The sequence below is a fragment of the Nematolebias whitei genome, chromosome 14 (genome assembly GCF_014905685.2).
Source record: "Nematolebias whitei isolate Nwh7 chromosome 14, NemWhi1, whole genome shotgun sequence".
In the NCBI taxonomy this organism is placed as follows: Eukaryota; Metazoa; Chordata; class Actinopteri; order Cyprinodontiformes; family Rivulidae; genus Nematolebias; species Nematolebias whitei.
The window spans coordinates 29,541,681-29,557,044 of record NC_056511.1 but is presented as its reverse complement, the minus strand read 5'-3'; the positions used below and the strand labels follow the sequence as shown (position 1 = coordinate 29,557,044).

Sequence of the window (15,364 nt, the reverse complement as noted above, 5' to 3'; positions counted from 1 at the left end):
TTTTTTCAAATTGAGTAAATTTTACTCTGGAAATTTTACTGTGTACAAGATCTCATTTTCTGTCTTCCCAAATCAATAACAGCTTAATCAAGATGTTTGAATAAACTTACTTTAACACCATAACCTTCACAAAGTTGGTATTTACTGCAGGACTGTTAAATTACATTAGTTTTATATTATTAGTTTAGTGTTTGGTAATCATGGGTCAAGTTGAGATGAGACTCTTTCAAAACAGAACAAGAAATAAGAATTATTATAAGAATAAATCGGCATCAATAAACTGTAGGACAGTAACAAAAACACTTATTAAACTATCACAGGTACATTGAGATGGAGCTGGAAGTTATTCTTCATGCCAGTTGTCTTCTTCTGATCTTTTGTAAAAATATGTCAATTTATTTTCCATTGTTAACATTTTTCTTCGCAGGACTGAGTTAATTTTCTTGTCTGTGAGTTTCTTCTGTCCTGCTTATGTATTTTTTTGTTCTAATTGTTCCTCAGGTTGTTCATCTCTGTTCCCTGACTGCCTGTTGATCCATCCTCCTGGTCCTGTTGATCCTGGATCATCAGATCCTGACATGTCCCTGTCCTCTGAGGACACATTTTCATCTTTCCCTCATCTCACTGGCCTCATTTCTGTTTCTTCCATCCTCAGTCTCTGAAATTACAACGTCACTGTTAGAATGAAGATTATTGTTCAATAAAAATATGACATGTCTTATTGTAACACTGTTCGTACCAAAGTTTAATTTAGAACAACATGTGTGATCACTGGTCAGATCACTGGTCAATGGATCAACATGCAGTGGAAGTTCTGCTGTTCTTCTCATTTGGTTCTGGTCCATAAACAAATGGTTGAACCTCCTTCAGTCTCACACGTCCTGACCGTGTCTCTGTGAACTGTCCTCTCTCTAAATGTGCCTGTAGAGTGACATCAGTTTATTTTCTTGCACATTTCTTTGACAGTTAAACATTTTGAGCCCTGATTGAAAATATTTGTGCAGATTAAATTTACAGCTCTCACTTTGTGTTGTTGTGATGATGATGATGGTGATGATGGTGCTCCTGCTGACTTGAGATGATGTCATTAATAAACAGTATAAATGGCAGTAAAAGTACTTTATTAAAGCTTGTTTTACATCTTACATATTTTATAATAAATTGTTTGGAAATTTATTTTTGCACAATTAACACTTATTTTGTCATCTGTTATGATTCTAACTAGAAACAGTTTCATTTAAATTCACATTTTTATCAATGAATTACAATTTTACAATAGTTGTCAGGCTACAATCAACTCAGTTATCCAGGTACTTGGTTGCCATAAAAAAACGACAAATACAACAATTATATTCAGGTCTCTCTTGTAAATGAGTCCTCGTGGCTCAGTGGGACTAACCTGTTTAAATAAAGGTTGAATTAATATCTTCTATAGAAATCAAGAATTCATCCAGATGATCTAAGGTAAGCTGGAGCAGATCTGAACTGCTGCATGGAGGACAAGGTGGAGCATTATCATGCAGAGAACATCAGAAACAGTTTTATAACAGGTGTTACTCTGATATTTTTTTAACGTGTGTAACGTTATAAAACACTGACATGACTATATTGATCACTGTATTGCATATACATTTTTTTCTAACAAATATGTGTCTGCAGTCTCGTTTTCTTCTAAAATTTAATGATAAATGTATCAGCCGCTTCTAAAAATGCTTTGATAAAATGCGTAGTCTGTGAAATAATCAGTAATCAGTTAAGTAATCAGTTCGTTACTGCTCAATAATTACTGAAAGACATCCAGTAAAGTAAGAAAAGTCGATTTATGCGTTATGTTGCGCCAGCAGCTGCTCAAACTGACTGACATCGATGAACTGTTTGGAACTATTGGGAGCTGCATGAACCACGTGACCGTGTATCGGCGAGTTCAAAGAGTGTCGCAATTCTCTCTTTATAGGGCTCTGGACAAAACCTTCAGGGTGTTCTTCTTCTAATACGTTTAGTGGTGGCTAGTAAGTAGCTTAAGGGAGCACTACCGCCACCGGGTGGTAAGACGAGTTGGATTCTAGTCCCGCCTACAGAGCTGGTCCAGAAATGTACATGGAAACGCAACAGACCCGAGCCGATCTGAACCGACCTGAACTGATCTGATCCGCACTGACAGTGGAAAAGGGGCATTAAATTGTCCTTAGGTGTGACCGAGTGTGTAAACAAACACACACACACACACACACACACAAGTCTGGCACTCACTTTCCTGCCACCTAAACTGTTGACATTTATGTTTTGAGGTGAAGTTGAATAAAGTTAAGAAAATATAATCTAGTTTATTAAGGAGTATTATTATTTCTAAACTCAGCTTTGTTTGTACAAACATTTCTGTCTAAGTACACAAAACATTATTATTTTAATAGTTACACTGTAGATTTCCAGTGTTAGACAGAAATAATACAGATCAAAAATTTAAAACTACATGTACGAGTAATTAAAATTATTAGAAAAAAGCCAGAATCAGCAAGTCAGAGCTTTACAAAAATCAGCAATTGAAACCCACCTAAAAACTACGATTGGTGCAAATTTAATTACCGTCTACTGCCATAAAAGCCAGGAGTTATTTTGATTCTCAGGTTTTATTTTTTTATTTTATTTTTTTTTTAACTCAGGTACCTGGCAGCCAAGTTGCATCGTAACAATACTTTCATTTTAACACAACACCTACTACCCATCTGCTTCTAAAAGAGCAAATAAACAAATTAAAGAGAAAAAACAAACAAACAATCAAAAAAACTGTCTCCGCCTCAGTTTCTTGCACAACTCACTTCATGCGGATTCACTGCGCCGGTGAGAAAGAAAGATCCCTGGCCAGCAGCAGCAAACGTCTCTGTGTTTCAATAAAGTGTTTTTCAACTGCAAGAATAATGAGACGAACTGAAAAAGGGTTTTACATGAAATGACACCTCTAATTTACAGCTGATTAACTTGTTGAGTTAAGATGGTTGCCACAACTAATCAATATTAGTAAACCCCAAAAATAGCTATAACTCAATTAATTTAGATGATCCTGAATTAGAATTTGATGTTCTGGTAGCAGAGAGTCATCTCCAACACATACTCATCAAGCTCTAACAGATGGTTGCATAAAACTGTCATTGTCACAAGGCAGCAGGTGATGTGCATTCCTTCAAGAATGCTTTAATTTTGAATGAGTGAGCAATGAGCCAGGATCCATGTTCATACTCCCATAACTATCTTTTCCCACATCTTTACACAACACAGGATCAGCAGATATAGGACACACATCTAGGCTATGAAGGTCAGTTGATGTATGGGTCTAAGGACTTTTAGATCCTTCAGTAATTATTCTTTTGCACAAAAAGCTTCTTATTTGCTCTTCAAGGGCTTCACAAGATTTAAATAATGAGAATCTGAGTCTCTGTGGCTTGGCTCTGTCAGCTCCATTCCTGCACAGAGCCCATGGCGACCACACATCTCCCTCCAACTTGATGAACCCCCCCAGCTTTCTACTCTGTATTCTCACTGACACCAAAATAATACTACTGCTGCAACCCTCCTGTGCACGCTGAGATTTTTATACAGAAAGAAAACCGGTCACTGTGATGGTTGAATGCATCGTTTTATGTTCTCCATTTTTTAATTAGTTTCACTGTGAAAATACTGACTTCTAGAGCTTTATTTTCCAAGATAACGTAGTAAAAACCAGAGAGAAAGTCAGAAATAACTGCTTGGTGCAACAAGGATAAATGCATTACTCCACAAGCAGCAACACAAGTTTGGCACAACTTCTAAGAGTGTACAAAGCAGTTAGCACAGTATGTGCTTTCCACAGACGTTCTTTCAAAGTCTTGCAGAGGCAATGAGATCATTTGTAGAATTACTGAGACCAACCTTTCGTGTTTAGCAACCTGCCACTTGTCTCTGCTAAATTGAATTTAAGCTGTGGTCAACACACATTACAAATAACTTTGGTGTTTAGTAATGACAAACATTTATTAAGAACTATATGGAGTTTACCTTTTAACCTGGATGGTTTTACAGAAGTCACAGATGGGCCGACACAAGCTGCAGCAGTTAACCATTGACAGGAGGACATGTGACCACAGCATGAATGGATGCAAGCTATCTCTTGCACAATTCACATTCCCTGTATGCTGCTGTAGGGAAGGGTGTGTGTGTGTGTAGTCAAGGTATGAAGGAAATGCTGGCTTTGTCAAAACACAACATAAATAGGATTTAAACAAACAAACATGATCCAAAAACTAGTTTGAATTGAACATGAGTTCCGTTTCATGTCAGCAACGTCCCCGTTGGTTCTTGGAGCCAATGTTTCTACAACACTTTTGTCAAGAGCTTTGAAAGGATCAGTGCAAACTGAAAACGGTGAGGAAGCAGAAGCTGGTGCAACTGTTGTACGACACACTGCAGAGCAGCTCGAAGCCAAATGACATGCTGAGAAAATCTGATCGAATTACATATCTCCTTCTGTTGTCACTTTCTTTCAATTGCAGGCCTTTTTGTGTGAAACAACTTGGTGTCACAAGGATGACCTCTTTGTAAAAAATAAATAAAGGCTGTATAGATTAATCATTTCATTTAATAACTAATAGCTTGGTTCAATTAAAAAAAAATTAATGAGAAGACAAATGATAAATTAAACTTATTGCCTTGCAATCCTTGAAGGAATGCATCTCGCCCACCTGAATTTCATGCCAGAGTTTTAGACTAAAGTTATTTTATGTTGAGAAATGACAGGGTTGTAGCCATTTTCATCAAACCTTGAAATTACAGTTACGCGCATAACTAATATGGCAAGAAATCATGCCCAGAGTATGTGTTGTCAATGAGTCCGCAACTAAAACATCAAGTTCTAGCTCAATATCTGTGAAATTGTGATCTCTAAAATAAGAAGGCTGTAGCAGTCATCTTTAATTGGGCTAGCTCCATAGGTTTATCAGTTGTAGAAGTTCATCTACCGTATTTTTCGCTGTCACAGTTTTTTACATAAATTAGCATGACTGCAATTTATACAACAAAGCGACATATTTGTCCCCCCCCCCCCCCCCCATTTATAACCCAATTTTTGGCTGAGATCTGACGATTTCATTCATTCTGACATGGAAAATATTGAACACTACTATTTTCAGCCACTAGAGGGCCATCAAATAAAATGGCAAGCCAAGTGTCTCATTAATAGGTAAAAGTGGCTATGAATGAGACACTTGGCTTGCCATACCAAGCCACCTTCATCTTGCTCTGGAACTCCTGGAACAAAGATCAAATCAGCTGCATTTCGCCATGCCGCCCAGGAGAAATGCAGCTGATTTGACCGTTAAAGTGCATTTATTAAGTAAAAGTTCAACTGAGACACACCTTTACTATAATGTCGAGCAAACAAATAATTGTTTTTAGGCGGTTATCTTGTTAAATTTCAAAGAAATGCACAGCGACTCGTCCCTCTGCGCACTCTTGCTTATCATCTTTTGAAATGCAGCTGATTTGACCCTTAAAGTGCATTTATTAAGAAAAAGTTAGACTGAGACATCTTTACTAAAATTTCGAGCAAACAAACAATTGTTTTGAAGTGTTAATCTTGTTAAATTCTTTTTAAAGTCCTCCGGTGCACGCTCCCACGGCCACCATTTGGCAGCAAAATCAATTTTTGGCACAACACCGGCCCACATTTCTGGGTTGTCAGCGGTGATGCATAATATAGATGTGACGTATACGGCGAAGTGACGTATTTATGTTTTTTTTCCACTTTATTTGACATATTTGGACTGATGCAACTTTACAGTGGCAAGTATGGTAATCATTATTTCCTGAAGGATTCATTAAAATCCATCTAGTCATAATGAGATATTTTGCTAAATGACAGAGTTGACTCTGCGTTGGCAAAAACATTAAACAAAGATCTTGCATGATCTGATACTGTTCAGAGTTTGTTTTGGGGATCAGTCTCAGCCATTACCACGCCAGTGTTTCCCCTACCATTATACAAGCGGGGTGCCCCACCTCATCAACAGAACTGAGCACCCCGCCTACCAAACTGAACTCCCCCTTCCCCGGCACTGACATAGCACCAAGCTAGCGGCGCGCAATACAGGCACTCTAGCTAAAAAGCTAAAGGCACCTCTTCCCTCATGCTGACCCCCCCTGCCCCGCTCAAAAACTGTTGTACAAGCTGCACTCAAGACATGTTTCCGTCTATCCTGTCAACAAAATTCATGGATGAGAAGAGCACCCTGCCGTGGCAAGTTAACTAGCTCTGTGAGGTGCTGGAAGACATCTTTAACACCACACTTACCCTGGAGACAGTTCCCATCTGCCTGAAGACTGCCACCATCATCCCAGTCCCAAAAAGCTCTACAGTGACTGGTCTGAATGACTATCGGACAGTGGCCCTCACCCTGATAGTCGCTAAATGCTTCGAAAAACTGGTCATGACCCACATAAAAAAAAAAAACATCAACATCAACGAGGATCATCATCATTACGCATACCGTGAGAACCGATCAACAGAGGATGCCATCTCCTCTGTGGTCCACACTGCGCTCAACCACCTGGAGCAGAAAGACTCTTACATCCATATGCTCTTTGTGGACTTCACATCTGCCTTCAACACCATGATCCCCCAAACCCTGATGGACAAACTATTCACACTAGGACTAAGCCCCTCCATTTGCAACGGAGTCCTACGGTGCATTCACACCAGCCCTGTTGTCAGGAACTCTAGCCCGTTTGCCTAGGAAGTTCGGTTCGTTTGGGGAGGTGTGTACACGCCATCGAACTCCGTCATGGAACAAAAAGGCGAACTCTGGCCCAGGCTAAAACATGGGTCTCGGTCCGGTAGAAGAAAACTCGAGCGCAGTTCGAGTACAGTGTGAATGCAAACAGACAGGGCACTGCTCCGCAAGCAGGACAAGAACTACAATGCAGAGCAAACAAACATGCATTTCTCTTACCTCATATGGAGCCGTCAGCTTGCCTTGTGTGAAAAACAAAATTCTCCATGGTCTTCTGCCTCATCTTCCACTCATGCCGAGTCCATGGTTGAAAAATGACAAAACAGAAATCCTAAAACCGATAAAACTTGACGCCACTCCGTTTTTGTTTTTATTTCCAGAAGAGGAAGAAGACAAAGTGTTTTCTTCAGAGGTTTTTGTGTCGTTTCTTTCAGTAGTTCTTGGTGCAGTGCCACCACAGGCGAGTGGGGGAGCAGGTTGGTTCAACAGATTGGCTCGACTGCACAGTGAAGTGTGAATGCAAACGCACCAGGTCAAATGTAAACAAAATGTTATGAATATTGGTCCCCAACCGAACAGTCTACCGGACTATCAGGTGTGAAAACAACCCTAGACTTCTTAACAAACAGACCACAGTCAGTGAGAATCCACAACACTCTTCCTCTACCATAACCCTCAGCACTGGCTCTCCTCAAGGATGTGTGTTGAGCCCTCTCCTGTTCACTCTGCTCACATATGACTGTGAAGCTACCCATCCAGGCTGTCATTTTGTAAAGTTTGCAGATGATACAGTGGTAGTGGGATGCATCACAAACAATGATGAGTCCACCTACAGGCAGGAGGTGGAACACCTGAAGAGCTGGTGCAAAGAGAATAACCTTCACATCAGAGTGAAGAAGACGAAGGAGATGATTGTGGACTTCAGAAGGAACAAACACACCTACACCACCCCCCCACCCCCGAACATAAGAGGATCTGAAGTGGAAGTGGTCTCCAGCTACAAGTACTTGGGTGTAAATATGAATGACAACCTCAGCTGGGGCAACAACACCACCAGCCTGATCAAGAAAGCTCATCAGAGACTCTACTTCCTCAGGCGGCTGAGACGAGCTGGACTGGGAATCTCAGTCCTCACCACCTCTTACAGGTGTGCAGTGGAGAGCATCCTGTGCTCCAGCATCAATATGTGGCATGAAGGCTGCACAGCTGCAGAAAGAAAAGCTTTGCAGAGTGGTGAAGGCTGCACAGAAGACTGTTGGAGTCAGCCTCCCCACCATCACAGACATCTACACCTCCAGATGCAGGAAGAGGGCCACCTGCATCAAGAAGGACCCCACTCACCCAGCACACACACTTTTTGCCCTGCTCGCCTCAGGAAGGAGGTTGAGGAGCATTAAGTGTAGAATCACTAGATTGAAGAACAGCTTCTACCCTGAGGCTGTTAGACTCATGAATCTCTAACCAAGTCAAGTCAAGTCAAGTCAGATTTATTTATAGAGCACATTTAAAACAGAAACTGTTACCAAAGTGCTTAACAAAAATATCACATCATCAAATAAAAAGTAGCAAGATATATTTACAGCACATGGAATAAAAATATAAAACCGAAAACATAATTAGAAACAATGAAATACTAAATCAGATCACGGTGTGTCAAAAGTAAAAGGAAATAATAACAAAAAGCATAAACTCAGTCAGAAACAATGAAATACTAAATCAGATCAGATGACCTTGTGTTAAATAGGAATAATAACAAAAGCATAAACAGAATCAGCATCAATGAAAAACTAGATCTAAATCCGATCATCCTGTGTTAAATGTCAATGAGTATAGGTGTGTTTTTAGGAGAGATTTAAAAGCACAGACTGAGGTGGCCTGTCGAATGTTGATGGGCAGATTGTTCCAAAGTTTAGGGCCCACGACTGAAAACGCTCGATCTCCTCTGAGCTTCAGCCTGGTTTTTGGTATGGCCAAAAGCAGCTGGTCTGATGATCTCAAAGCCCGAGAAGGAGTATAAGGATGAAGAAGGTCGGAGAGGTATGATGGTGCGAGGCCGTTAATGCACTTGAATGTCAGCTGGAGAATTTTAAAATCAACTCTGACACGTACAGGAAGCCAGTGAAGGGAGGACAGAACCGGAGTAATGTGCTCAAACCTGCGAGTTCCTGTTAGTAGCCGAGCTGCAGCATTTTGTACGAGCTGGAGACGTGAAACCAGGAGAATCACTGTGAAAAAATTACATCATGTTGCTGTTGATCTGTTTCAATGTTGCTGCTGATCTGTTTCATGTTGAGGCATGCTCATCTACTCACACAGACTCATGTTTATGTTTGTGCTGCTGTTCAATGTAATGTTTTTATGCTATTAGTGCTTAGTGTATTTTTAGTTGATGTTTTTCTGAGTTCATATCTTAGATGTTATCATTGTTTTTCTTTTACATTTTATTGTTGGATATAACTGGGACCCTGTGTACATAATTTCATTTCACCACATGGGGCGGCTGTGGCTGAGTGGTTAGAGCAGTCGTCCTCCAATGCGAGAGTTGGGGGTTCGAATCCACCAACAGTCACATGCTGAAGTGTCCCTGGGCAAGACACTGAATCCCTCATAGCCTCTGATGTGTGTCCCATCGGGGTAGGAATGTGACAAAGCTCTGATTAGTCTCTTTAGAATGATTTGTTCAGTTAGCTTTGTAGAGATCTAGTAGAGTGCTGTATGAATGGGTAAATGAGAACACAGATTGTAGTGTAAAGCGCTTTGAGTATCTTGAAATAAGATAGAAAGGCGCTATATAAATACAGTCCATTTACATGTACCACATGTGGTGCGAATGACAAAGAATCTCTGACTAACTAGGGGAAAACACTGCACACCAATGTTCAATATCTGTAAAACTGACTAAGTTATAGACATTTTGATGTTTGATAAGGACAGGCTGAAGTGACCAGGTTGACTCCAAAGATTAATAGGTTCTAGATGCAATTTTAAGTTTTAATACAATCTGTCTAGAGGTTCATGAGATAATTTGGTAACAGACAGACACACATGGACAATAACATCAAAACATTATCCACCTTCAGCTTTCTGTAGCAGGTGATAATTGATTACGCTGGAAGGCAAATGTATAAAACACAAAACAAAAAAGCAACACGTTTACATAGCCAGTATCTAATAGGAAAACATACACTTTTCAACTACAAAACAAATAACTGGACAAATAGATGCTCCATAACAGACAAACACACACAGACAGTAACGCCAAAACATTATTGTCCGTCTTCACCTGCCAGAGATTGTGCAGTACAAGTTGAATTTAACAGGAACATTTTTGTGTCTTCATAACGAGGCGATGATGTGAGTGACTTAGAGCTTTTGACAGAACTGAGCTGGAATCAGTTAAGTGACAATGGTGAGGCTTAATTATTAGCTGACAAGGCCAGCAAGGTGCAGTTCCTTTAGGCTAATGATTAGATAGGAGCTGGAAGGGCAGGGCTGCTTGAAGGTGTCCTCTTGTCCTACAGCTGATACGCCATCAAAGTGCAAAGTGCTCCTGCCACAATAACGTACCAAACCTGTCCTTCCTCCCGTGCTTTCTTCAGGGGTTGCCACAGCAACTCATCCTCCTCCATCTCACTCTGTCCTCTGTGACCTCACTCCAACTACCTCCATGTCCTCTCTAACTGCATCCATATAGCTCCTCTTTGTCTTTTTCCTGGCAGCTGCATTTCTAACATCCTTCTACAAATATACCCACGGTCCCTCCTCTGGACATGTCCAAACCATCTCAGTCTGGCCTCTCTAACTTTATCTCCCAGTTGTTCAACCTGTGCTGTACCTGTGATGATCTTGTTCCTAATTTTATCCATCCTTGTCACTCCTAAGAGAACCTCAACATCCTCAGTTCTGTCTCGTCTTGTCAATGCCACTGTCTCCAAACCATACACCATAGCTGGTCTTACAACATGCGCCCAAACTGGATGGAATGAACAAGATTTATTTTGTTTTTGAACACACATCATCATAGTTTGTTAGCCATGTGATGACGGATGTAAGCGTGCAGGTTCAACATGAAGGTAACAAATTCATACTCAGTTCAAGTGTCATTGCTACAGGGACTAATTTAATAGCATTCCCACTAATATTTGCGTGATTGTTTTTGTAAATTTTTAGCAATATTATTTTTTTTGTATACTTTGTGCCTCTTTAGGGACTTTGGGACTGCAGATGCAAATTAGCTTTTGCTATAATCTGGTACAGTGCATCAAATAGTGACATTTATGTTTGAGTTGTGAATTGTCCCTTTTTAAATAAAGTTCATTCATTCATTCATTAGCCATTTGTTCAGATCACTGAGGAGACAGGTGCTATGACTTTTGTTTTTTGTAACTTTTAAAACATTTCAAAATTGTTAATGTTATTTACAAGTGTACGTATCAGTTTCTCTGAAAAAACAAGCAAACATTGTTCTCTTTGAAATTTGCTTTAGCATACTTGTTGGATTTTTGTCTTCTTATGCTACATGTTTTTTAGCTACAATTTGGTCACAATTATGGCCCTTTTACATGGGCTTGACTCGCCCCTACTCGGTTTGGCACGGCACAGGTTCAGAGTCTTTCCACTGGGAGCTCCTGCCCAGCTCTGATCTCAGAAACTTACTTGGCCGAGGTCCTAAGCGAGCCGAGCTGAAGACTCGAGGCTCAATGGGATTTACCTGTACAAATAAAGGTTGATTGATTTGACATAAGCAGACCACAGGCCGTTGATTAGCCAGAGAGCAATGTCAATCATGATAGCATCTCCTTTACAAGATGCAAAACCACCATTTTTAATAAAACCTTGCAACGGCAGCACTTGTATTTACTTCTAAAACAACCATCCATCCATAAACTGGCAACAGTGTGGTACTATGATGAGGTGGAGTTGTTCACTTTGTAGCCGACGACAGAATTTAGATGGAGCTTGACCAAATTAACTCAGTTTAGAGGCTCAAATAGACCTCTATTCAGCCAAAGTATTTAAAAAATATGGTGGTAGAGATTAATGTTTCGTGACTTTATTATTTTGTGACTTATTTACTCTGTGGCAAGTTTAGGCAGCCGTGCTATGACAACTTAGCTTTAAGTTAACATTTAGCTACTTGCAGCTTTTAGCTAGTGCTCCACTTCTTTTAGCTTGAACAATCCAGTTTCAGCTCTTCAACAAGTTGATCAACACTCAGCATTCACACAAATGCAGTTTGTTTAGCAACTTTCAGTCATGATAGAACAGAATAACAACCAAACTTGTCTTTTACTCCTCTAGCATAAGCACTTTGTGGTTTGAGGATTGTGCTTCTTAAATGTGATGCATAAGTGAATGTTGCTCAGTTCCTCATACACTTTAATCACAATCTATTTAACAGCTATCACAGAAATTTAAAGTATAATTTGACGTGCTGTTGACTTTGATCTCTTGTATTCCTTTGAGTGGCTCTGCCAAAAGTGAAGTGCAAAATCCAAAGATGATAATAAAGGATACACATTAAGTTAATGTGATACTGAGGAATCATTGTCTCCTGAAATGGAATTAATGAATAGCATTACATTAGGAATATTACATATTGCATTATGTATTTCAGATATTTTGTATGTACATCATATAGTGTGCACAGGTCTGACAATAATAAAATAATTTATAGTAGTACATTAGCATCACTAGCTAGATGAGTTTCAGCTATACTTTTAACGTTGACGTTTAATATCGAAATTATCTATGAAAGTGATATGATTTATTGAAGATTGTTAAAATATAGTTTGTCTTTTTAACCTGGCCTGAGCCTTTTAAAAAGCACATGACAGTATGTATTTATTCACCCATGTTTCACAAAAGCAGGGACTTTATAACTCGCAGTAACCGAGGATGAAGGTCTGTAGCTCCGACAGGAACGCTAATGTTAGCCGGTAGTTAACGTCAGTTAGCCCGAATACAAAAACACCATTATCACTAGTTATCTTATGGCTTACCTCAATTTTGTCGACGTTCCTGGCACAGCCCACCACCCTCATGCCATGCTGGACGAGAGCTCGGGTTACAGCCGCTCCAATCCCCACCGAGGCTCCGGTCACCAGGGCCACTCTGCCTTTCCACCGCTCCATCTCCCCGCCTCCGCACGCCGGTACCGATTGTACACGGATCGACAGCTCCCGAGCTTCACCTCAAAAGCTCCGCACTCAAAAGATGTAGACAACGCTGAAACGCTGCTATATATACCTAGTAGTTAAAATGCGGGATGCACCAGTGCCAGTCTGTTCGGCGTCCATCCAAGATAGCGATGGCCAGTGACGAGTGAAGACCGGCCCATGCGCTCCTCCGGCAGACATATGAGGCGTACCCCCGGCGGTGACTGTTGGTTCTCCTCCCACTTTACAAACCGGATGTTTATGGGGTTACAACCCCCCCTGCTGGAGGACCAGGCTATACACTTTTAATTAACAGCCTTCGTTTATAATGTTAAACTAATCCACAAGAAATACAAGCTGTAAATCATAAAAAATATAACATTAACATTATTAGTATTAGGAAAATCAATATAAAATATAGGTTAAAAACAAAAAGTTAAGATTCTGTAGGACTGTAAAAATCAGTGCAGACACGTTCCAGTTTTTTTAGTATTTTACCCCGTTTCATGATGTATCTTGTTTTTGTTTTATACCACTATTTTTATTTAATTTTCATTTTATATGCATTTTATGACTGTTTATTGTTGTGTGTACTGTATCATTTCTGTGGTTTTGTTTAAAATAGGTCTCTCTTGAAAATGAGTCCTTGTGACTCAACGACACTAACCTGTATAAAGGTTGAATGAATATATACACACCGGTATATATATATATATGTATATATTACTCCATTTCTATAGTTCCAGAATATATCAACCTTGAGATCAACAGCAGTCGTCAGAGTGAAATCTAATTTCTATAGAAATTTGATTTTTTTTTTTGTAAAGGCCTATTTATATTGACCATGAATGATTTAGACGGCAATAAAAGCATAAACATCCAAGTGGGTGAATATTTTTATAGGCACTGTAAATGCTAAGATGATGGCTCCTAAGTTCTTTTAATGAACGTTTTGTGCACTATCTTTTCTGTCAATGAGTAGTGAGTCCAAAAACTGAGGGGAATTTAATAAACGCTGCACGCAGACATTAGGAAGCCTCAAACTGACTGTAGATGCCTGAATTGCACTGATTCTACTTCTATTAGACATATTTTCAGAAAATGTTAGTATGTTGGTTTAAACCTTTGCCATTAAGGTTACTTAATAGAGTTATTAATATTTCCAAATGTTTGGGCATTTTTTGAGTTACTTTTGACCCAACTGTAAATTTACTATATTGTTTTGTATCTACATTCTTTAAACAGAATGAAAAACTGCAATATGTGAACAAAAAATAAACACTGGACAATGGTAATCAGGATCTGGTCTGAATACCTGGATTTAAGTCTTTTTCATTAGAAAACAATGTTCAAATGGTAAAACTAATTTTCCCCTTTCATAATAGAATGAAAAAAAAAAATCTTTAAATGCTTTATGAATGTGTACGTTGTGACTGAAAAGCTGCATTTACAGAACATCTGGTTGTGACCTGCAGGTATGCATACTATACCTTCAAATGTGCCTGTACTGAAAGTAACCGGTGGTCTGTATTCAATTCAATTCAATTCAATTCAAATCAGTTTATTTATATAGCGCCAAATCACATCAAAGTTGTCTCAGGGCACTTTACAGGAACATTCACATACATAAAAGCCAATTAGTAAAGTTCTCTAAGGAATCCAGCAGACAAGTTGAATCTTGGCTTCGTTGCAGTCTCCCATCCTGAGCAAGCACAGTGGCAACAGTGGAAAGAAAAAACTCCCTTTTAAAAGGAAGAAACCTCCAGCAGAACCAGGCTCAGGACAAGCGGCCATCTGCTTTGACCGGCTGGTTGAGAGGACAGGAAGGAGAGACAAACGAACACAGAATGGTGGGTCCAGGTATAGGTCCATGTGTATCTGAAAGACAAAAAACACATGTTACGGATAGAAAAAATAATTACAAATACAAAACAGGTTGAGCAGAGTAAGTAAAGACAGTAGTAGAGTGAAAATTGTGGTCAGTTTGTCCTCCAGCAGTCTAAGCCTATAGCAGCATAACTAAGGGGCAGCTCAGGAAACCCAAGCCGACCCTAACTATAGGATTTAGCAAAAAGGAAAGTCTTAAGCCTAGTTTTAAAACTGGATAATGTGTTAGCCTCACGGACAGAGATTGGAAGTTGGTTCCACAAGAGAGGAGCCTGATAACTAAAAGATCTGCCTCCCATTCTGTTTTTGTAAATTCTAGGAACCACAAGTAAACCTGCGGTCTGAGAGCGAAGTGCTCTGTTAGTAAAATATGGAACAATAAGATCTGTACTATAAGATGGAGCCAGGTTGTTGAGAGCTTTGTAGGTTAGAAGTAAGATTTTGAATTCTATTCTGGACTTGACACGGAGCCAATGGAGAGAAACTAAAAGTGGAGAAATATGATCTCTCCTACTAACTCCAGTTAAGACTCTGGCAGCAGCATTTTGGATCAACTGAAGA

The 15,364-nt window shown here is 39.6% G+C and overlaps 1 protein-coding gene across 1 annotated transcript in view; it reads right to left on the bottom strand.

The window, feature by feature from the left end:
• dhrs11a (dehydrogenase/reductase 11a) overlaps nucleotides 1–12,988 on the bottom strand; it is a 57,039-nt gene extending 44,051 nt beyond the window's left edge. The window contains exon 1 of the mRNA XM_037688029.1: nucleotides 12,761–12,988. Within this exon, the coding sequence (XP_037543957.1) occupies nucleotides 12,761–12,892 (132 nt within the window). The 5' untranslated portion in view covers nucleotides 12,893–12,988. The remainder of the gene's footprint in view (nucleotides 1–12,760) is intronic.
• Nucleotides 12,989–15,364: the final 2,376 nt, after the last annotated feature.